The 24,858-nt window shown below is 44.2% G+C and overlaps 1 protein-coding gene across 1 annotated transcript in view; it reads right to left on the bottom strand.

Moving 5' to 3' along the window:
• LOC118365602 (Na(+)/H(+) exchange regulatory cofactor NHE-RF1-like) overlaps positions 1–16,699 on the bottom strand; it is a 35,347-nt gene extending 18,648 nt beyond the window's left edge. The window contains exon 1 of the mRNA XM_035747949.2: positions 15,834–16,699. Within this exon, the coding sequence (XP_035603842.1) occupies positions 15,834–16,340 (507 nt within the window). The 5' untranslated portion in view covers positions 16,341–16,699. The remainder of the gene's footprint in view (positions 1–15,833) is intronic.
• Between the last annotated feature and the right edge of the window lie 8,159 nt (positions 16,700–24,858).

The following is a 24,858-nucleotide window of genomic DNA, read 5'->3' as shown; positions in this document are numbered from 1 at the left end:
ACCACCTGCTCACACTCCCCTCTCCAGCATCTGCATCCCTCTCATGGCCTCAAACTGCACCACCCTGTTTCTCTTCGTCACCCATGCACTTTCAACATTTAGATAATAAAGCAATTGACCTTTCCATTGTTTTAACGATGGTTGATTTCCAGTTAAGTATATGTTTTTTCAAGATGAGAAGAGAATTGTCCAGCCCATTGGATATCTCACTACACCCCCATACGCCATGTCTTGAAACATGAAGACAGACGGATTAAAAGTAGATTTACATGGTAATACTTATGAAGGTCTTTCTAACTCCGCCCATAACTTCCAGATTTATAGCATTCCAAGAAGGCATAGATTATTGAGTCACTGTTAGATTTACAATTAAGACATGACTCTGCTGTTGTGCTGTAGAATGTGAATTTCGTCTGCATATACACTCTACTGAGGGCCAGAAAACCACTGTAGGCTTACTACACACACTAACTAACCAACCAGCCTGAACATGCTAACAAACCAACGCACACACCAACAAGCAAACCTGTAAAAAGGTGCCATCTATAACCTAAAAAGGTTTCTTCGGCTGTCCCCATTGGAGAACCCTTTGTATAACCCTTTTTGGTACTAGGTAGACCCTTTTAGTTCCAGGTAGAACCCTTTTGGGTTCCACATAGAACCCTTTCCACAGAGGGTTCTACATGGAACCCAAAAGGGTTCTACCTGGAACCAAAAGGGGTTCTCCTATGGGGACAAATGAAGAACCCTTTTGGAACCCTTTTTTCTAAGAGTACAGTTTATCTACACACAACTGTTAACCCGCATCATTAAGCCTGATATGTTCCACTATCTGCAGCTGCTGGAGATGCTTCTTTCTTAATCCATCTCTTCTGAAAGTTACAGATTTGACAGCCCCCACCCAGAGCATGATATAACCCAGTTCACCATAACACACGACCCCCTCAGGAAGCAGTATGTGCCAGATAAGGTACAGTATCACCACAGCTTCTGTTTAACTGGCACCACACAGCTGTAACACCTCAAACATACTCCTGACAAAGAATGGTCACTAAAACTGACTGACCTTGTTTATACCTGGAAGGCATAAACCAACCAAAATCACTTATTTCACTCTTTTGTAGCTGTTTTCAGTTCATACTTACCTGATATTAACCCATATTTACTATTTACCTAAACCCCTGTCAAGAGAGCTTCACTGTCTCTTCAGCACCTGAGTCAATGATTGACAGCAGAGATGTCATCCCATACAAACCTGATCTGATGTGGAGAGCTGTAAAACATCATGATGAGCTCTAGTAAAATATATCAGAGGTTAATGATCTCAGGCAATTTGCATCGTCCATCCTCTCATTCTCTTCCCCTGACCATATTTAACACAGAGGGCCTTTCTAATGGAACACTAAGGCAGCTGTCAAAATCACCACCTCACCAGCTTCATACACCACGCCAGCGGCTGCCACTCTGCCAGATGCCTGGTTCATATTTTCCCCATGTGAAGCCAGTGGATGACTGAAGTGTAACTACTGTGTATTCACCAGGACATCATCATATTGTAGCCGGGTAACGTGTGTCATTATTACTACAGAATGCCAGGGTCTCTGAGTGACTCAACTACAGGGCAACATCCAGGAAAAAGACTCCTGTTAAATCATGTTATTCTTAAGCAGTAAGGCCCGAGGGGGTGTGGTATATGGCCAATATACCATGGCTAAGGGCTGTTCTTAAGCACGACGCAACGTGGAGTGCCTGGATACAGCCCTTAGTCGTGGCATATAGGCAATATATCACAACAACCTGAGGTGCCTTATTGCTATTATAAAACTGTTTACCAATGTAATAATTGCAATTTTTTGTCATACCCTTGGTATACGGTCCGATGCATTCAGGGTTTGAACCACCCACTTTATAATTCATGATAACGCCATACAAGAGATATTCTACTGCAGCTGTAATGGACAGAGAATGTGTCTTGCTCTGCCTGAAAGGCATTGGCTGTCGCAGAGTTTTCCATGCTGACCATGGCTGCATTTTGTGCCATCGATAATGTCCAAAGTCTAGGCACCCTCCTCTGCCACGCGCCCCGCAAATCATCAACCCAGGCATTCCGCACGCACTCAGCAGTCCTCTATATACAATAGATCTGTCATGCAGTCAGCCCACTGCTACCGCCTGCTACCACAGCAACTTTTAAACAGGGCCTCTAACTCCTGGGCTTTTAATAAGTGGTAGAAAGCTGAGCAACACCCCTTGATCAGGTGAAAGAATAACCTCAGAGATGACAAAGTCAAAAGCTCCATGGTTACTCAGTGGAATAGGACAAATCCTTAGCCTCGTGATTGTCATGTGTAATTTTGACAAGAGCTTAGTTTAATGACCCTTTCAAACCCCTATAGGGGCGAGAGTTAATATGTTTCTGACTGACAAACTCACTGTTGTTAACCTGGTTTTTCAGTCAGTGTGGCAGAGGTGAACAATGCAGCCCTACTGTCCAGTGGTGAGAAAACAACGCAGCTTAACAGTATTTACTTTAGTATTTTTGGGGGGGTTATTTATATTTCTGACAACTTTTACTTCACTACATTCCTAAAGACAATAATGTACGTTTTACTCCATACATTTTCCTTGACACCCAAAAGTACTTGTTACATTTTGAAGTACTTGTTACATTTTGTATACTTAAAACCAAATACTTTTAGACTTTTATTCAAGTAGTATTTTACTGGCTGACTTTCATTTTTACTTGAGTCATTTTCTATTGAGGTATTTTCACTTTTACTCAAGTATGACAATTGGGTACTTTTTCCACCACTGCTACTGTCCACCTCTATTTGAAGTTGGAACATACTGGGCACCTGTGGGATGGCTCTGCCAAGGGTTCGAATTAAAAGTCACTCGTAGTGGGTTCGCTAAAAATAGTAGATCATTGTCAATCACAACAATTATGGGGGATGCCCATGTTGATATTTTAACACTAATGGGTGGGTGTGCCCTGATTAGGTACTGAAGTGCCCGGCATCCCCAGACATCCTTTCCATTCAAATCTCTAGTTCTGTCTCTTCTCAGGACACACCTTTCTAAAGCAGCTGTCCCTCCTCCATCCCTATGTCTCTCTATCAGTGTGTTAGTATCAGTGTGTTAGTCCTACCCTATCAGGTACCAGGCCTGAGGAGTCAACATGGTTTATCTGTGAGGCCATGCTTCCTGTCTCTGACCTCCACCCAACGAGTTGCAGGCACACAAAATGTCTCCCACATCCAACTGAGCCCAGCCCCAGGGAACCTGTCACTGCACAGATTGACAGAGACAATGATGAAGATTAGATCATACTGCTAGCTCAGAGGGGAGAGGAAAAGGGCTATGAAAGGATGAGAGGGATGAATAAGTGAAAGAGAACGTTGTGACATCCTGTGGCGTCATTCAGGCTGTGGATGGTCAACATGTGATAAACATTTGCTCACACTTTGCTGTCAGACTGTAGTCAGCTTTGATAACATAACCAAGCTCACCAACACTGCAGAAACCAACATCATACACCCACCATGGTAGAATATATTACAACCCTGGCCTTTCATACCTCCATAGAACCCCTTTCAGACAGAACACACACAGTATAAACACTATGCCCGTATGTATAAACACTATGCCCGCATGTATAAACACTATGCCCGTATGTATAAACACTATGCCCGTATGTATAAACACTATGCCTGTACTCTGTGGTGTCACCCCCCCTCCTATCCTTGGAGGGTGCGGCCCTTTCTCTCATTGTCAAGGAGGGGTTATGAACCCTGAGGGGTATGGAATGAGAAATGGAATGTGGCATTGTAGCATTCTCCCCTCTTGCGTCCCAGGGAGCTCCCCTCCCCCTCGTGGGGTCCACTTCCACCCCACCCTGGCCCTAACTGTAGGAGAGACGGTGGGGCTGCTGTTTTGGGCCAGAGTCACTCATTCACCACACACACACACACACACACACGGTCTCAGGAAGAGGGCAATGGTGGGTGTGAATGTATGGCCAGAGCTCCACCCTGTGCCCCAGACAAGACTGGAGACAGAACACACTGAGCAGAGCAGGAAGCCCAGTGACCTGCAGTGAGGGACTTCCAATACACCTCTGACCATGTGATGCCTACAATTATAGGCTACTATTGTGTGCAGTAGATCTAAGGCCAAAATCAGTCTGTATAATACATCTAAACCCTTATTAGAGAAGCAGATGTACAGGACTGACCGTAGAGCCTAGAGGGGGTGTGTAAGACAGTGTTAGTTACATAATACACTCACAAGCTCCTGAACTCTTACCCTCTACAAACAAATACACACGCATTTACACAAGTTGACACCACACACACAAGTTGGCACAACCTACTCTCTCACACACACACTGACTGCACAGTATACAAATAAATGGATCCGTCTATTGAAACACAATGAATCCTGTGACCCTGTGTTTAGACCTCCACCCTGTCTCTCTTGTCATGTTGACCATTTCCTCTGGAACACACTGCTCAACAAAAAGGAGGGAAGGAAAGGGTGACTCCCAAACATTCTCACACACACACACACACACACACGTAATTGAGCAAATACACATGAAGACAGACACCCTACACGCGACCACACATCAAAAACAATGGGGTAGTCCTCCAGTACCCCCAACAGCACACATTTTTGCTGTAGCACCAGACAAACTCACCTGATTCAACTGATTGAGGGCGTGATGATTAGTTGACAAGTTGAATCAGGTGTGCTTGTCTGGGCTACAATTTTTTTAAAGTGTACTGTTAGAGATCATGGAGGCCTGGAGATGGGAAACACTGCTCTAGTCTACCAGATTTTTACCAAAGTTACAAGGAATGCCATCAACTTCAGTAAGAGGTTTGACTTTGACTTCAACAGCCCACGTTAGTTAGCATGTTATCCACTAGCGTGAACAACACTTTACTGTGTGTATACTGTAGACCAGGGGTACTCAACTCTGACCCTGAGGTCCGGAACCTGCTGCTTTTTTGTTCTACCTGATCATTATTTGCACACACCTGGTGTCCCAGGTCTCAATCAGTCTCTGATTAGAACTATTGAGAAAAGAATAGTGGAACATGCTCGAGGTCCAGAGTTGAGTTTGAGGGCTGTAGACTGTAGTAATTGTAGAGAAATGAAAGTAATAAAGACTAGGAGTTTTCATTGTGACCAGGAGAGGCAACCCATTGTGGAGATTAGCAAAGGAGGGGGATGAGGGGGAAAGGGGATGAGGGATGGGGGGGGTCTGTCTGACTCTCTCTAAGTCCAACAACAATGACAGGAAACCAGCCTAAGCTTTCTGGAGTCTATGTGCTGGCCAAGGCCCCAGGAAAAGATTCCCACAGAAGCAAGCTACGCTAATGAGATTCAAAGAGCCAGTCACAAACTAAGGTGTGACTGCCCGTTTTCTAAAATATGTATTTTTATTTTACCTTTCATTTAACCAGGCAAGTCAGTTAAGAACAAATTCTAATTTTCAATGACTGCCTAGGAACAGTGGGTTAACTGCCTGTTCAGGGGCAGAACAACAGATTTGTACCTTGTCAGCTCGGGGATTCAAACTTGCAACCTTTCGGTTACTGGCCCAACGCTCTAACCACTAGGCTACAGTAGCCTAAGCAAATCAGGCAAGTCAGTTAAGAACAAATTCTTATTTTACAATGACGGCCTACCGTCATAAGAGAAGTTCATGAAGAGTTGACATATTTTCTTTAAATGGAATAGGACAATGTTATTGAACAGCCATTGTTGATTGTATGGCATCAGCGTCTGGTTGAATAGTTGGTAAAGCTAACATAAATAATGTCAGGCTTTGTGTCGTAACTTGAACATGGTGAGGTACACCCAGAGACTTGGTCTGGAATACATAACTATAACCCAGTAAATAAACTATTACCCACTATAGGTCAAACCCACTAAATAATCCACCAGGAATGCTTAAAGAAAAGCCCTGGTTTCAAATATCTTTTACGAGTTGCTCGCTCCTCGGTCACCAGATGAAACCATTGTCAACCCACGCACTCCATTCTGTGGGAGATAAAACAATATAGAGAGAGAATCCTCCTACGCAGTCACTAACGTGGGATATTCCTATGCCTGAGGAACCATGTTTTGCTATCACAAAAGCCTCTCCCCACTATGGCACACCACAAGGGCCAAAAAGCCTAGAGGCAGTGGGTGTGTCAGTGGTTGATCCATGCTCTTTAATAAGCAGTTTTTATATGAATGAGTAGATTACAGGCTTGGTATCTGGTAGAAACCTGGTGGAAACAGACAGCCAACTGGCATATGCCTATAGGCCTGTCTGCATGTTGCTGCTCTCCAGGCGAAGTCTCTATGCTACTGTTCTCTACAGACTTCCTCCATGTCATGGAACACACACAACGGCCCCTCCCTGAACAGCACAACTCTCAGCCTACTAGTCACAGTTGATTTCATCTGACACAAGGAGGACTCTTTCTCTCCTGTAATTTGCCTTTAAAAACAGGCTTATGTAACCAGGCAGTCATTCATGAGGACTCCAGAAGCACCAAGCTGACTGGCTGGCTGGCATCCTCCTCAGTCTCCCAGTGGAATCTCAATAGATCAAAGCCTCTCGGTTGATGTGGGCTTTACTCAAAAGCAAATGGAGGGAATTAGGCATCTCACACTCACAAAACAAAAACAACAAACAGATAAGATACTGTGGATAGAAAAGAAACTTAAAGGCTCAACTCAAGGCATGCATCACACCCTTATTTTCAGATTTTATCAGATGTTTAGAGTGACAGATCCCATAGGATCCAGCCAGTATGACAAGACGCACCTAAATCTATTAACGATGTAATAAGGGCAGCAAAAATATAACCTGTTGTGACTTGTGTGCTGGTTTACTGCATCCCTCCTCACTCCACTGCATTTTACAAAGGGGGTTACATTTTACTGCAGGGAAAACAGAGAAAGCCCTTTGAATCCAATGGCTTGTTGTGTGTGCAGTGGCCACGTAAATGGCTATCAGAGAAGGAATAGACAATCAAACTCAGAGTTCTGGAAAGATTATCTCTGTCCTTGGTTTCTAACAACAGAGAAGACTGCAATTCCTGATTGCATTCAAAACGTTCCATCTCTACTTTCCTCCTTTCCATTGCTTCACACCCGTTTCTCACTTTGCCTCTCACACACATAGACCAACACTCAACATGGATAGCACACACCACATCAGTGTAACCAAGGCAACTCCTCCTTGGTTTCCGGAGAGGGCGTTCCTCTTGGTCCCCTCTTCTGTTTTTCTTCAAAGACAGGGACAGGCAGTTGCTAAAGACATCAGTGAGACTGTTAAACCAACATGCTGTGTATTCACCACCCAGGCCGTGTGTGTGTGTGTAATGTCACACTGACTGCATGGGCCAGGGTAGAGGAATGCCGGACAGGATGCAGGCAGAAAATTCCTGGAAAATAGTAATACATTGTCTAAGCCTGAGTTTATAAACTTCCGGCGCCGACAGAGATGGCCGCCTCGCTTCGCGTTCCTAGGAAACTATGCAGTTTTTTGTTTTTTTACGTGTTATTTCTTACATTGGTACCCCAGGTCATCTTAGGTTTCATTACATACAGTCGAGAAGAACTACTGAACATAAGAGCAGCGTCAACTCACCATCAGTACGACCAAGAATATGACTTTCGCGAAGCGGATCCTGCGTTCTGCCTTTCACCCAGGACAACAGAATGGATCCCAGCCGGTGACCCCAAAAAACGACTTTGAAAAAGGGGAAAACGAAGCGGTCTTCTGGTCAGACTCCAGAGACGGGCACATCGTGCACCACTCCCTAGCATTCTCCTCGCCAATGTCCAGTCTCTTGACAACAAGGTTGATGAAATCCGAGCAAGGGTAGCATTCCAGAGGGACATCAGAGACTGTAACATTCTTTGCTTCACGGAAACATGGCTCACTGGAGAGACGCGATCGGAGACTGTGCAGCCAGCTGGTTTCTCCACGCATCGCGCCGACAGAAACAAACATCTTTCTGGTAAGAAGAGGGGCGGGGATGTATGCTTTATGGTTAACGGGACGTGGTGTGGCCACAACAACATACAGGAACTCAAGTCCTTCTGTTCACCAGATTTAGAATTCCTCACAATCAAACGTAGACCGCATTATCTACCAAGGGAATTCTCTTCGATTATAATCACAGCCGTATATATTCCCCCCCCAAGCAGACACATCGATGGCTCTGAACAAACTTTATTTGACTCTTTGCAAACTGGAATTCATATATCCGGAGGCTGCATTCATTGTAGCTGGGGATTTTAACAAGGCTAATCTGAAAACAAGACTCCCTAAATTTTATCAGCATATCGATTGCGCAACCAGGGCTGGAAAAACCTTGGATCATTGCTATTCCAACTTCCGTGACGCATATAAGGCCCTGCCCTCCTTTCGGAAAAGCTGACCACTACTCCATTTTGTTAATCCCTGCCTACAGACAGAAACTAAAACAAGAAGCTCTCGCGCTGAGGTCTGTTCAATGCTGGTCCGACCAATCTGATTCCACACTCCAAGACAGCTTCCATCACGTGGACTGGGATATGTTCCGTATTGCGCCAGACGACAACATTGACGAATACGCTGATTCGGTGTGCGAGTTCATTAGAACGTGCGTTGAAGATGTCGTTCCCATAGCAACGATTAAAACATTCCCAAACCAGAAACCGTGGATTGATGGCAGCAGTCGCGTGAAACTGAAAGCGCCAACCACTGCTTTTAATCAGGGCAAGGTGACTGGAAACATGACCGAATACAAACAGTGTAACTATTCCCTCCGCAAGGCAATCAAACAAGCTAAGCGTCAGTATAGAGACAAAGTAGAATCTCAATTCAACGGCTCAGACACAAGAGGTATGTGGCAGGGTCTACAGTCAATCACGGATTACAAAAAGAAAACCAGCACCGTCACGGACCAGGAGGTCTTGCTCCCAGGCAGAATAAATAACTTTTTTGCCCGTTTTGAGGACAATACAGTGCCATTGACACTGCCCGCAACTAAAACATGCGGACTCTCCTTCACTGAAGCCGACGTGAGGAAAACATTTAAACGTGTCAACCCTCACAAGGCTGCAGGCCCAGACGGCATCCCCAGCCGCGCCCTCAGAGCATGCGCAGACCAGCTGGCTGGTGTGTTTACGGACATATTCAATCAATCAATCCCTATCCCAGTCTGTTGTTCCCACATGCTTCAAGACGGCTACCATTGTTCCTGTTCCCAAGAAAGCTAAGGTAGCTGAGCTAAACGACTACCGCCCCGTAGCACTCACTTTCGTCATCATGAAGTGCTTTGAGAGACTAGTCAAGGACCATATCACCTCCACCCTACCTGACACCCTAGACCCACTCCAATTTGCTTACCGCCCAAATAGGTCCACAAACGATGCAATCTCAACCACACTGCACACTGCCCTAACCCATCTGGACAAGAGGAATACCTATGTGAGAATGCTGTTCAGCGACTACAGCTCGGCATTTAACACCATAGTGCCCTCCAAGCTCGTCATCAAGCTCGAGACCCTGGGTCTCGACCCCGCCCTGTGCAACTGGGTACTGGACTTCCTGATGGGCCGCCCCCAGGTGGTGAGGGTAGGCAACAACATCTCCACCCCGCTGATCCTCAACACTGGGGCCCCACAAGGGTGCGTTCTGAGCCCTCTCCTGCACTCCCTGTTCACCCACGACTGCGTGGCCATGCACGCCTCCAACTCAATCATCAAGTTTGCGGACGACACAACAGTGGTAGGCTTGATTACCAACAGCGACGAGACGGCCTACAGGGAGGAGGTGAGGGCCCTCGGAGTGTGGTGTCAGGAAAATAACCTCACACTCAACGTCAACAAAACTAAGGAGATGATTGTGGACTTCAGGAAACAGCAGAGGGAACACCCCCCTATCCACATCGATGGAACAGTAGTGGAGAGGGTAGTAAGTTTTAAGTTCCTCGGCGTACACATCACAGACAAACTGAATTGGTCCACCCACACAGACAGCATCGTGAAGAAGGCGCAGCAGCGCCTCTTCAACCTCAGGAGGCTGAAGAAATTCGGCTTGTCACCAAAAGCACTCACAAACTTCTACAGATGCACAATCGAGAGCATCCTGTCGGGCTGTATCACCGCCTGGTACGGCAACTGCGCCGCCCACAACTGTAAGGCTCTCCAACGGGTAGTGAGGTCTGCACTACGCATCACTGGGGGCAAACTACCTGCCCTCCAGGACACCTACACCACCCGATGTCACAGGAAGGCCATAAAGATCATCAAGGACAACAACCACCCGAGCCACTGCCTGTTCACCCCGCTATCATCCAGAAGGCGAAGTCAGTACAGGTGCATCAAAGCTGGGACCGAGAGACTGAAAAACAGCTTCTATCTCAAGGCCATCAGACTATTAAACAGCCACCACTAACATTGAGTGGCTGCTGCCAACACTCTGACTCAACTCCAGCCACTTTAATAATGGGAATTGATGGGAAATTACGTAAAATATATCACTAGCCACTTTAAACAATGCTACCTTATATAATGTTTACATACCCTACATTATTCATCTCATATGTATACGTATATACTGTACTCTATATCATCTACTGCATCCTTATGTAATACATGTATCAATAGCCACTTTAACTATGCCACTTTGTTTACATACTCATCTCATATGTATATACTGCACTCAATACCATCTACTGTATCTTGCCTATGCCGCTCTGTACCATCACTCATTCATATATCTTATGTACATATACTTTATCCCCTTTCACTTGTGTCTATAAGGTAGTAGTTTTGGAATTGTTAGCTAGATTACTTGTTGGTTATTACTGCATTGTCAGAACTAGAAGCACAAGCATTTCGCTACACTCACACTAGCATCTGCTAACCATGTGTATGTGACAAATAAAATTTGATGATTTGATTTTGAGTTGTAAAACTGCCCGTGTTCTTATATATAGGCTTACCACTTATGATCTTCTCAACCTTCATGCATTAAAGCAGTAGGTTTAGTTTATTTAAAGGTCCAATGCAATGGTTTATATCTCAATATGAAATTATTTCTGTGTAACAATGAAGTAACATACTGTGATTACTTTTAACCATTTTAATTGAATACAAACTAAAATAGCTTCTTTGCAAAGAGCAATTTCACAGGCAATAATTTTGCTCGAAATGCTGCCAATAACAGCTGAAATCTGAAATGTATCCGTTATTGACAGAGGATTAGACCTCTCTTTCTTATTGGTCTATTAACTCATTTACCACCTGTTGTCACCAGGCGGGCCAAAACTCCATCCCACCAAAACAGGCTGACATTTCAGGATGATCTTTTTAAACAGCTCTTACACTTAAAGGCCATTATCATCATTTTCACAAATACACAGTATTATTCCAACCTCGTAGTGTGGAAATAAATATAAAACAGAGTAAAATCACATGTTTGCCTGCACTGGGCCTTTAAACTGTCAAGTAATGTATTCTCTCTAACTATTTCATTTAGAAAGCAAGCAAACACACTAGAAACCAGGGAAACATTAAATGTCCAATATGAAAACTATAATTCAACCAATGAAATATGAGCGGTACAGAAGTGGGCTTGTTTGTTCATGGAACACTTCCTTCTGATGTGCGTACCAGTGTTAACTATAATACCACAACTCCAGTAGGCCATCTGGGTGAGTTAGAAAGTAAACAGAGGAACAATCGGTGTGTTCAACAACACAACTGCGGCTATTTTTCTATGGTGCTTGAGTACTTTTCCATGACATGTAGATGCTCTACAAGTGAGGGCCATTTACAGTAATACATTTACATGCACATTAATACACAGTACATTGTTTCCATGAGCTTCAATTGCTCTAGTCTATAGCGTTAACTAATGTGATATTGTGGTCTGATGTACTGTAACATGTTTAGCTGTTGAGGGGATCTGATAGATTGTTCAACATTGCACAACAGTATTTCTGTGCCTTTATGTGGCACAAGTCCTCTATCTTCCACAGTCATGTCTGTCACCGGGCCCTTGACTGGGCCTATGCCTTTTAGTGTTAACACACACTGATAAGAGATGAGGCAGACGCAGCATTTAACTACCCTGCAGACGCAGCATTTAACTACCCTGCAGACACAGAGTCACAGCCAGGACACAGCAGGGCCTATATGTGGGGTGGATTTGCTGTGTTTTCGGATATTGGGACGAAACATGGAAGTTAAGGGTGAGGGAAACCGGGTTCTCATAAGGTTTCTTAGATGACCCCCATTACCTTCCCTGCAAGTTCAGAGATTAAACCGTGTTAGAAATCCTGCTCTTAATATTGATTAATGTAATGAGAGCACAGTGGGTTACTGCTTTATTGGAAGTGTAATGGTAGAAGAGTTTAAGTCACAAACATGTCAACTGTATCCGGTACACATAGTATACACAGGATATGCAGGATGTATAGGAGCCCCTCGAGCAGCCCATAAGATGCTGTACATGTGTCTGGCTGGCGGCAACCTGTCCAACACATGAGTGGACTGGTCATGGCTGGGCACTGCAGGGTATGGTAGTGAGACTGCTGTTTAGACTGTTATGGTAGCAAATCACTCAGCAGTGAGATTCACTCGGAGCCACATTGGAACACAAAGACCCAAACAGACAGTGCAGTGTCAGTGAAGAAGTCTGGGTTATTATGTCACAGCAATAGAGGAACCAGAGAGAGGGGCTGGGAGGGCCTGGGAGAGGACCAGGGGTAAACATCCGGGACACGGCGGGGGGCACAGATGTTCTGGAGTGCCCCTCTTTTCTTCAATGTTTGAATGAACCCACGTCGTGCATGCTGTTAGCTAGAGGGTATTAAGAGGACGTGAAGACTAAATGTAGTCTCTTAAAGAATAAATAAAGTTAGAAACGGCTATTGAACAATGTGAGGAGCATTTGAAGAGTTTATTTATCCAAAATTTGTGTGTTTTTTTCTCACTACAAATGATTGGTTATTGGTACCTTCATGTGTGTGTAAAACATTACTGTTCTCAGATTTAAAAAATATATATCATATTCAAACGTGTTATTTATAAAATGCTATATATCCATTGTTTAATTGGAATGTTTGTAAACTGTGTATTTCACCGTGATATAGTGCCTTCTGAAAGAATTCACACCCCTTGACTTTTTCCACATTTTGTTATGTTACAAAATGGTATTAAAATGGATTAAATTGTCTGTTTTTTGTCAACGATCTGTTTACCTCCATTCCCTTTCTTTTTTTTATCCTGAAAAACTACCCCGTCTTTAACGATTACAAGCATACCCATAACATGATGCAGCCACCACTGTGCATGAAAATATGGAAAGTGGTACTCAGTAAGGTGTTGTATTGGATTTGCTCCAAATATAACAGTTTGTATTCAGGACAAAAAGTTGCTTTGCCACATTTTTTGCAGTATTACTGCAAACCGGATGTACGCTTTGGAAAATTGTTATTCAGTACAGGGTTTCTTCTACTCTGTCCATTAGATTAGTATTGTGGAATAATTACAATGTTTCTGATCCATCCACCGTTTTCTCGTATCACAGCCATTCAACTCTAACTGTTTAAAGTCACCATTGCCGTCCTGGTGAAATCCCTGAGTGGTTTCCTTCCTTTCCGGTGACTGAGTTAGGAAGGACACATGTATCATTGTAGTGACTGGGTGTATTGATACACCATCCAACATGTAACTTTAACATTGTAACTTCACAATGCTCAAAGGGATATTCAATGTCTGCTTTTACCAATAGGTGCCCATCTTTGCGAGGCATTGGAATTCCTCCCTGGTCTTTGTGGTTGAATCTGTGTTTGAAATTTACTGCTCGACCGAGGAAACTTACAGTACTTGTATGTGTGGGGTTCAGAGATGAGGTAGTAATTCTAAAATAATGTTTAACACTGTTATTGCACACAGAGTGAGTCCATGCAACTTATTATGTGACTTGTTAAGCAAATGTTTACTCCTGAACTTATTTAGGCTTGCTATAACAAAGGTGTAGAATAATTACTGACTCGAGAAATGTCAGCTATCATTATTTTATTCGTTTGTAAAAATAAATAAAAATTCCTAAAAACATAATTCCACTTTGACATTATGGGGTAAAGTGTATAAGCCAGTGACAACAAATCTAAACTAAATCCATTTTAAATTCAGGCTGTAAAACAACCAAATGTGGAATAAGTCAAGGGGTGTGAATACTTTGTGAAGGCGCTGTATGTGGCTGTAAGGCGCTGTAAGGCGCTGTATGTGGCTGTAAGGCGCTGTATGTGGCTGTAAGGCGCTGTATGTGGCTGTAAGGCGCTGTATGTGGCTGTAAGGCGCTGTATGTGGCTGTAAGGCGCTGTATGTGGCTGTAAGGCGCTGTATGTGGCTGTAAGGCGCTGTATGTGGCTGTAAGGCGCTGTATGTGGCTGTAAGGCGCTGTATGTGGCTGTAAGGCGCTGTATGTGGCTGTAAGGCGCTGTATGTGGCTGTAAGTGGCTGTAAGGCGCTGTATGTGGCTGTAAGGCGCTGTATGTGGCTGTAAGGCGCTGTATGTGGCTGTAAGGCGCTGTATGTGGCTGTAAGGCGCTGTATGTGGCTGTAAGGCGCTGTAAGGCGCTGTATGTGGTTGTAAGGCGCTGTATGTTGATCTGGATAAGATGAATATGTCAAATCTAAATGTTTTACATACAGATCTCATATAATAAAAATAACTCAATTAAATATTCATATCACAAATGTATCATTTGTTCAGTTCTTTAATAAACTAAATGTTATTTGTTAAATGTGACTGTAAAACCTAGCAGTACTACTTATTTCTCTGAGAGTGAGGCGGATATATAGCGTTTTGCTAAAAACAATATATATATATTATTTATCCCTCTGAAATGAAACCATTAAGTTATAGATTTTTTTTTAAATACATGTCTGTCAATGAACAACCTCATGACATGATGAGATGAGTGAAAAAACACACCAATCTCTTTCATAAGTTATTTAAACAATAAAAGCTACTTTACCAACATTTCTGAAAATGGATATAGAGCATTTTGGAATGAATCTCTTCATTTGTTTTCATAGACAGCAGAAGGTCATAATCAAGGACTAAGAACTGTATTTTGATTTGTTTCTTGTGTTCCATTGTGTGTGCATTACATTGTGAGTCATGAAAGCATAAATTCGCCAGAAATATGTTGGACGTGGTGTGTTCAAAGATATCTGCTTCAGTAAACATCATTCTTTCTCTTCAACCCCAATGTCAAGTGTCAGTTCTTTTTCAAACCTCAGAACAACAACACACAAAATGTTGTTGCCCTTTCCCCCCCAAATGTGTGTGGTGTGCAGCATCACTGTCAAATTAACTTTAACTCAAGGCTGAAGCAGGTTGTTTGTCCTTCCTCTCTCATACCCCCACCACCACCCACAACAAATGTGCAGCCAACTGACTCGCCTACAACCTGCTATCTCTGCCAAAACTGCTACAATGAAGAGAGTGGGAATATTGCGCTTTGCAGCTGACCATATTCATTGTTATTTTCACAGTGCACTTACACAACAGGAGACTGAAAATTCTAAATAATCTAATCACATTGCTGGTGAATAAATTGATGAATAAAAAAAACATCTCATTCGTTTAATTGAAATCCCTAGGACAGTGTCAGTGGTACTATTACGCAAACTGTAACTGAATCTGTAGTGTATATTTGCAGAATATAGCTTACTGTGACCACCAGGCTATATCAATGAACCAAAATAAGAATTTCATTGATTATTCAGGTTTTGCACTTTGGCACACTCACCTTCTCAGAGTTTATGCTTAGCTTTTTCTCAACATGGCTATGGAGCTCTACGTGGCCATGGTGATCTCCGTTATTTCCCGGGATGGGTGTGGATTCTCTCCGTGTCCCGCATGGTGTCCCGTTCTCCTTAACTTCTTCGCTTTCTGACTCGTCGTCGCTGGGTAAAGGAATGGGCTCCGTGACATATTCTTTGAGACACTTCATCTTGTGTTTTTTCAACAGTTGCTCAGTGTCCTGGTCGACAACAATGAGCTCGAGATGGCCCACCGTGGCTTTTATCCGGGACACAACCTGTTGATGGCTCTCGCTCTCCACGTTCTCCCCGTTCACGAACACTAGTCGGTCCCCCGCGCGAATCCCAGAAGTTTCCGAAGGACTGTCGGGCTCCACAAGCCGTATGAACTGCCCGGTCTTACCCTTCTCACCGTGGAGATGGAACCCATAACCATTGTCCCCTTTCTCCAGCAGGCAGAGTCTTGGCCGATTATCTTCACTTTTGCTGGGCATAGTTTCTGCTATTTATTTCACCAATTCAACCCGTTGCTTGTGAGAATGATCGTTCACTAGCTGGAAGTTGCCAAGTAAACTCAGTTTGGGATACTGAACACGAGTGGTACCCGTCAACAGAAATCTCTCTACCGTTCTCAAGGAAGAGCGTCTGGCATCCAATCGGTCTGTTTATAAGGTGCCGTCCTTGGTGACTGGATGTCACCCGCAGTCGCAACTCACTTTCAAAAGCAACTCCTAACCTTTGTGCATACAGGGGATGTATGCCAACCCGAGATGTGTCGCCCAAAGTTCTATTAACTATATGTATGCGTTGACTTTTCTCCAAAACTCTATTCTCTAATCTGACACTAAATTAAACTCAGCAGACTACTTTATAAAGGTCAGTGACGTAGGTGGAGAAGACAGATGGTAACACCAATCACTACTCAAATACCCCAGGAGGAGGGAGGCGCATAAATGAATGGTGCATGCATGCTATTGGCCCTAATGATCGACAAGTGCATGCACAAAAATGATTGCTGCTGCTGCCATGTTGTGACAAATGCATGTGGTCCTTCTGCAAACATATGGTACTGTATCACAGGAGGTTGGTGGTACGGTATCAACAACATCAAACATATGGTACTGTATCACAGGAGGTTGGTGGTACTATATCACAGGAGGTTGGTGGTACGGTATCAACAACATCAAACATATGGTACTGTATCACAGGAGGTTGGTGGTACGGTATCAACAACATCAAACATATGGTACTGTATCACAGGAGGTTGGTGGTACGGTATCAACAACATCAAACATATGCTACTGTATCACAGGAGGTTGGTGGTACGGTATCAACATCATCCAACATATGGTACTGTATCACAGGAGGTTGGTGGTACGGTATCACAGGAGGTTGGTGGTACAGTATCAACAACATCAAACATATGGCACTGTATCACAGGAGGTTGGTGGTACGGTATCAACAACATCCAACATATGGTACTGTATCACAGGAGGTTGGTGGTACGGTATCAACAACATCAAACATATGGCACTGTATCACAGGAGGTTGGTGGTACAGTATCAACAACATCAAACATATGGCACTGTATCACAGGAGGTTGGTGGTACGGTAACAACAACATCAAACATATGGTACTGTATCACAGGAGGTTGGTGGTACGGTATCAACAACATCAAACATATGGCACTGTATCACAGGAGGTTGGTGGTACGGTATCAACAACATCAAACATATGGTACTGTATCACAGGAGGTTGGTGGTACGGTATCAACAACATCAAACATATGGCACTGTATCACAGGAGGTTGGTGGTACGGTATCAACAACATCCAACATATGGTACTGTATCACAGGAGGTTGGTGGTACGGTATCAACAACATCAAACATATGGCACTGTATCACAGGAGGTTGGTGGTACGGTATCAACAACATCAACTGTATCACAGGAGGTTGGTGGTACAGAATCAACAACATCAAACATGTGCTACTGTATCACAGGAGGTTGGTGGTACGGTATCAACAACATCAAACATATGGCACTGTATCACAGGAGGTTGGTGGTACGGTATCAACAACATCAAACATATGGTACTGTATCACAGGAGGTTGGTGGTACGGTATCAACAACATCAAACATATGGTACTGTATCACAGGAGGTTGGTGGTACGGTATCAACAACATCAAACATATGGTACTGTATCACAGGAGGTTGGTGGTACGGTATCAACAACATCAAACATATGGTACTGTATCACAGGAGGTTGGTGGTACGGTATCAACAACATCAAACATATGGCACTGTATCACAGGAGGTTGGTGGTACGGTATCAACAACATCAAACATATGGCACTGTATCACAGGAGGTTGGTGGTACGGTATCAACAACATCAAACATATGGTACTGTATCACAGGAGGTTGGTGGTACGGTATCAACAACATCAAACATATGGCACTGTATCACAGGAGGTTGGTGGTACGGTATCAACAACATCAAACATATGGCACTGTATCACAGGAGGTTGGTGGTACGGTATCAACAACATCAAACATATGGCACTGTATCACAGGAGGTTGGTGGTACGGTATCAACAACATCAAACATATGGCACTGTATCACAGGAGGTTGGTGGTACGGTATCAACAACATCAAACATATGGCACTGTATCACAGGAGGTTGGTGGTACGGTATCAACAACATCAAACATATGGCACTGTATCACAGGAGGTTGGTGGTACGGTATCAACAACATCAAACATATGGCACTGTATCACAGGAGGTTGGTGGTACGGTATCAACAACATCAAACATATGGCACTGTATCACAGGAGGTTGGTGGTACGGTATCAACAACATCAAACATATGGCACTGTATCACAGGAGGTTGGTGGTACGGTATCAACAACATCAAACATATGGTTTCCAGGTGTTTGATGCCATTCTATTCGCTCAGTTCCAGACATAATTATGAGCCGTCCTCACCTCAGCAGCCTTCACTGTACTGCATATTCCTGATGTTGAAATATGTTTTCTACTTATAGATTACACATATTATGCTCAGGAGAAGACATCTGCATTTACCACATGTGCTCCTTCTCTCTCCCTCCCCCTCTCTATGTCTGTCTGTCTCTGTGAGAACACACACTCACTGATAGACAGAACCTCTTCTGAATAGGCCTACCTCCCCACCCTGCAATTCTGAAGAAATGCAAACCTTTATGTGGAAGGAAGGGGCCTAGACCCTCCTTGAGAAATGCTATATTACATCATCACTAAAACGGCAAGGACCTCACTGAACCAAAACCACAGCAGAGTTGTTACTTCTCTATACATTTGCCAGGTACACTTATCAATGCATGGTAATGTCCTGAATATAATTACATTTACATTTACATTTAAGTCATTTAGCAGACGCTCTTATCCAGAGCGACTTACAAATTGGTGCATACACCTTATGACAACCAGTGGAACAGCCACTTGCATCTAAATCACAGGGGGGAGAAGGGGGGTGAGAAGGAACATCAAACATATGGTATCCTAGGTATTCCTTGAAGAGGTGGGGTTTCAGGTGTCTCCGGAAGGTGGTGATTGACTCCGCTGTCCTGGCGTCGTGAGGGAGTTTGTTCCACCATTGGGGGCCAGAGCAGCGAACAGTTTTGACTGGGCTGAGCGGGAACTGTATTCCTCAGTGGTAGGGAGGCGGCAGGCCAGAGGTGGATGAACAACAGTCCCTTGTTTGGGTGTAGGGCCTGATCAGAGCCTGGAGGTACTGAGGTGCCGTTCCCCTCACAGCTCAAAGCACCATGGTCTTGTAGCGGATGCGAGCTTCAACTGGAAGCCAGTGGAGAGAGCGGAGGAGCTGTACGTGAGAGAACTTGGGAAGGTTGAACACCAACGGGCTGGTACGTTCTGGATGAGTTGTAGGGTTTAATGGCACAGGCAGGGAGCCCAGCCAACATATGGTGCAGTAATCAAGAGGAGATGACAAGTGCCTGGATTAGGACCTGCATCGCTTCCTGTGTGAGGCAGGGTCGTACTCTGCGGATGTTGTAGAGCATGAACCTACAGGAACGGGACACCGCCTTGATGTTAGGAGAACGTCAGGGTGTTGTCCAGGATCACGCCAAAAGGTTCTTAGCGCTCTGGGAGGAGGACACAATGGAGTTGTCAACCGTGATGGCGAGATCATGGAACGGGCAGTCCAACCCGGGAGGAAGATATCCGTCTTGCTGAGGTTCAGCGGGAGGTGGTGATCCGTCATCCACACTGATATGTCTGCCAGACATGCAGATGCCATGCGATTCGCCACCTGGTCATCAGAAGGGGGAAAGGAGAAGATTAATTGTGCCGTCCTGCATAGCAATGATAGGAGAGACCATGTGAGGTTATGACAGAGCCAAGTGACTTGGTGTATGAAATAGAGAGGGCCTAGAACAGATTACACCAGTGGTTATGCGTGGTGAGGAGACATCTCGCCACGCCACCTGGTAGGAGCGACCTGTCAGGTAGGACCCCTCACTCTGTGTCTGTCTGTCTCTGTGAGATGCCCACACTCGGAGAGGGTGGAGAGGAGGATCTGATGGTTCACAGTATCGAAGGGCCTAGGTCTAGAAGGATGAGAGCAGAGGAGAGAAGTTAGCTTTAGCAGTGCGGAGCGCCTCCGTGATACAGAGAAGAGCAGTCTCAGTTGAATGACTAGTCTTGAAACCTGACTGATTTGGATCAAGAAGGTCATTCTGAGAGAGATAGCGGTAGAGCTGGCCAAGGACGGCACGCTCAAGAGTTTTGGAGAGAAAAGAGAGAAGGGATACTGGTCTGTAGTTGTTGACATCGGAGGGATCGAGTGTAGGTGATGACTCACTATAATTTATTGATGACTCACTCATAAGCCTATCATCTCAAACTATGCATACAGAAAGGCTGACGGTTGCTATGTGATGTTTCTGAGGAATTAATGATTCTTGTTTGTGTTTGATTGAATCATTGGTACAGCTGTACAACTGTGTGGAGGAGGACAAGTTCCATGGAGGTTTCACTGCCTTTAAAAATCAACGAATCCCTTTGAAAACGGCCTAAGTGGCATTGATATGAGTCAGAAACAGTGTGTCAAAATTGACTACAAAGTGTAAATAGGATAATTTGGGTCATAAAGTCAGTCTTGTCTAAAACTGAGTGTGGAACATCTGTGTGTCACAACTGGTAATGAAGGTTGGGTTTTGTATTGACGAGTTTCATTTGCCTACTAACATGGGGTGAACAGCTGCAGTGATTTCTCTCTATCCAATAGCATAGACAATGAGACAGACCTGCCCAGCAGCTCCGACTTTGTTTACATACGATAACGTGTGTTGCATTTCTTTACTTGAGAAATACTGTACCACACACTTCATTCAGTTAGATGTAAAATAAACGCAACTAAAACATCCTAGGTAAAAACGTAAAAAATAATGACATATTTCTTGAGTAATATTAGATTCATTATGGGGATTTTGAGGAAGTGAAATAGGCTTCTCATGGCGGACAAACATCATTAACCAAACGCGGAATCCGTCAGGAAACACCCCAAGACTGAAATCTTGTTTTTCTACAGAAAAACACACCTGCCAATCAGCGTGTTGAGTGGCTCTTTAAAAAGGAAAACTGAGCCAGCAGTGGTAAATAGCGTAACGCCCTTTTATTATTTGAAAAGAAATGCTGTCACCTGGTGGGAGGCAACTTCAGTACATCACATCCCATCCACCTACAGCAGGGATCATCAACTAGATTCAGCCACTGGCCGATTTTCTCTGGAGCGGTTGGTTTGGGGCTGGCACATGATTACAAATAATTTGTAGACTGCAAAAAGCCCAAACATACACACGTTTGACTAAAACATAATACTTTCAAACCTTACTTTCATTTGTATACGATCATGTGTCTCTATTATGCGTGATAATACTTAGGTACATACTTATATTAAAATCACTTGAAGCTGGTTTCCTGGTATTTTTAGTCTTCTATGTCCAACAATGGAAATTCCACCCAAGAAATATATATATACAGTACCAGTCAAAAGTTTGTGAAATGCTTGCTTACAAGCCCTTAACCAACAATGCAGTTTTATGAAAAACAAGTGTTTTGTAAAAAATATATAAGTAAAAAAATTAAAGAGCAGCAGTAAAATAACAGTAGCGAGGCTACATTTATTTTCTTTTACTAGGCAAGTCAGCTAAGAACAAATTCTTATTTTCTATGATGGCCTAGGAACAGTGGGTTAACTGCCTGTTCAGGGGCAGAACGACAGATTTGTACCTTGTCAGCTCAGGGGTTTGAACTTGCAACCTTCTGGTTACTAGTCCAACACTCTAACGACTAGGCTACCCTGCCATCCCATATACAGGGGGCACAGATTAGTCAATGTAATTGAGGTAATATGTACATGTAGGTAGAGCTAAAGTGACTATACATGAATAATAAACAGAGAGTAGCAGCGGAGTAAAATGGGGGGGGCATTTGATTAGCTGTTCAGGAAACTTATGGTTTGGGGATAGAAACTGTTAAGATAGTTTGTTGGTGATTTGAACACCAAGGAACTTGAAGCTCTCAACCTTCTCCACTACAGCCCCGTCGATGAGAATGGGAGCATGCTTGGTCCTCCTTTTCCTTTAGTCCACAATCATCTCCTTTGTCTTGATCACGTTGAGGGAGAGGTTGTTGTCCTGGCACCACACGTCCAGGTCTCTGACCTCCTCCCTATAGGCTGTCTTATCATTGTCAATGATCATGCCTACCACTGTTGTGTCGTCTGCAAACTTAATGATGATGTTGGAGTCATGCCTGGCCATGCAGTCAAGGATGAACAGGGAGTACAAGAGGGGACTGAGGGGCCTTTGTGTTGAGGATCAAAGTGGCAGATGTGTTGTTACCTACCCTTACCACCTGGGGTCAACCCGTCAGGAAGTCCAGGATCCAGTTGCAGAGGGAGGTGTTTGGTCCCAGGGTCCTTAGCTTAGTGATGAGCTTTGAGGGCACTATGGTGTTGAACGCTGAGCTGTAGTCATATATAGGTGCTCCTTTTGTCCAGGTGGGAAAGGGCTGATAGGAGTGCAATAGAGATTGCGTCATCTGTGGATCCTTTGGGGCGGTATGTAAATTGGAGTGGGTCTAGGGTTTCTCGGAGAATGGTGTTGATGTAAGCCATGACCAGCCTTTCAAAGCACTTCATGGTTACAGATTTGAGTGCAACGGGTCGGTAGTCATTTAGGCGGCAGGTTACCTTAGTGTTTTTGGGCACAGGCACTATGGTGGTCTGCTTGAAACATGTTGGTATTACAGACTCAGACAGGTAGAGGTTGAAAATATCAGTGAAGACACTCGCCAGTTGGTCAGCACATACTCGGAGTACACATTCTGGTAATCCGTTTGGCCCTGCGGCCTTGTGAATGTAGAGCGGTTTAAAGGTCTTACTCACATTAGCTACGGAGAGCGTGATCACACAGTTGTCCAGAACAGCTGATGCTCTCATGCATGTTTCAGTGTTGTTAGCCTTGAAGCAAGCATATAAATAATTTAGCTCATCTGGTAGGCTCGTGTCACTGGGCAGCTCGCGGCTGTGCTTCCCTTTGTAGTCTGTAATAATTTGCAAGCCCTACCACGAGCATCGGAGCCGGTGTAGTATGATTCAATCTTAGTCCTGTATTGACACCTTGCCTGTTTGATGGTTCATCGGAGGGCATAGGAGAGTCCTACTCCTTGAAAGTGGCAGCTCTACCCTTTAGTTCAGTGTGGATGTTGCCTGTAATCAATTACTTCTGGTTGGGGAATGTACGTACGGTCACTGTGGGGACGACGTCATCGATGCACTTATTGATGAATCCAGTGACTGATGTGGTGTACTCCTCAATGCCAACGGAAGAATCTCAACCACCTTCATGAGGTAGTCACCTGGAATGCATTTCAATTAACAGGTGTGCCTTGTTAAAAGTTAATTTGTTGAATTCCTTTCCTTCTTAATGGCTGTGCATTTGAGCCAATCAGTTGCGTTGTGACAAGGTAGGAGTAGTATACAGAAGATAGCCCTATTTGGTAAAAGACCAAGGTTATATTATGGCAAGAACAACTCAAATAAGCACAGAGAAATGACAGTGCATCATTATTTTAAGACATGAAGCTCAGTCAATGCGGAAAATTCCAAGAACTTTGAACGTTTCTTCAAGTACAGTCGCTAAAACCATCAAGCGCTGTAAGGAAACTGGCTCTCATGAGGACCGCCCCACGAAAGGAAGACTCAGAGTTACCTCTACTGCAGAGTATAAGTTCATTAGATTTACCAGCCTCAGAAATTGCAGCCCAAATAAATGCTTCACAGGGTTCAAGTAACAGACACATCTCAACATAAACTGTTCAGAGGAGACTGCGTGAATCAGGCCTTCATGGTCGAATTGCTGAAAAGAAACCACTACTAAAGGACACCAATAACAAGAGACTTGCTTGGGCCAAGAAACACAAGCAATGGACATTAGACTGGTGGAAATCTGTCCTTTGAGATTTTTGTTTCCAACCGCTGTATCTTTGTGAAATGCAGATAAGTTGAACAGATGATCTCCACATGTGTGGTTCCCACCATGAGGCATGGAGGAGGTGTGATGATGTGGGGGAGCTTTGCTGGTGACACCGTCAGTGATTTACTTTGAATTCAAGGCACACTTAACCAGCATGGCTACCACAGCGTTCTGCAGCAATACGCCATCCCATCTGGTTTGCACTTAGTGGGAAAATCATAGATTTTTCAACAGAACAATGACCCAACACACCTCCCGGCTGTGCAAGGGCTATTTGACCAGGAAGGAGAATGATGGAGTGCTGCATCAGATGACCTGGCCTCCACAATCTCCCAACCTCAACCCAATTGAGATGGTTTGGTGTGCGTTGGAATCAGAGTGAAGAAAAAGCAGCCAATAAGTGCTCAGCATATGTGGGAACTCCTTCAACACTTTTGGAGAAGCCTTCCAGGTGAAGCTGGTTGAG

The sequence above is a fragment of the Oncorhynchus keta genome, chromosome 32 (genome assembly GCF_023373465.1).
Source record: "Oncorhynchus keta strain PuntledgeMale-10-30-2019 chromosome 32, Oket_V2, whole genome shotgun sequence".
NCBI classification, from domain to species: domain Eukaryota; kingdom Metazoa; phylum Chordata; class Actinopteri; order Salmoniformes; family Salmonidae; genus Oncorhynchus; species Oncorhynchus keta.
This window is presented reverse-complemented; position numbering and strand designations above follow the sequence as displayed.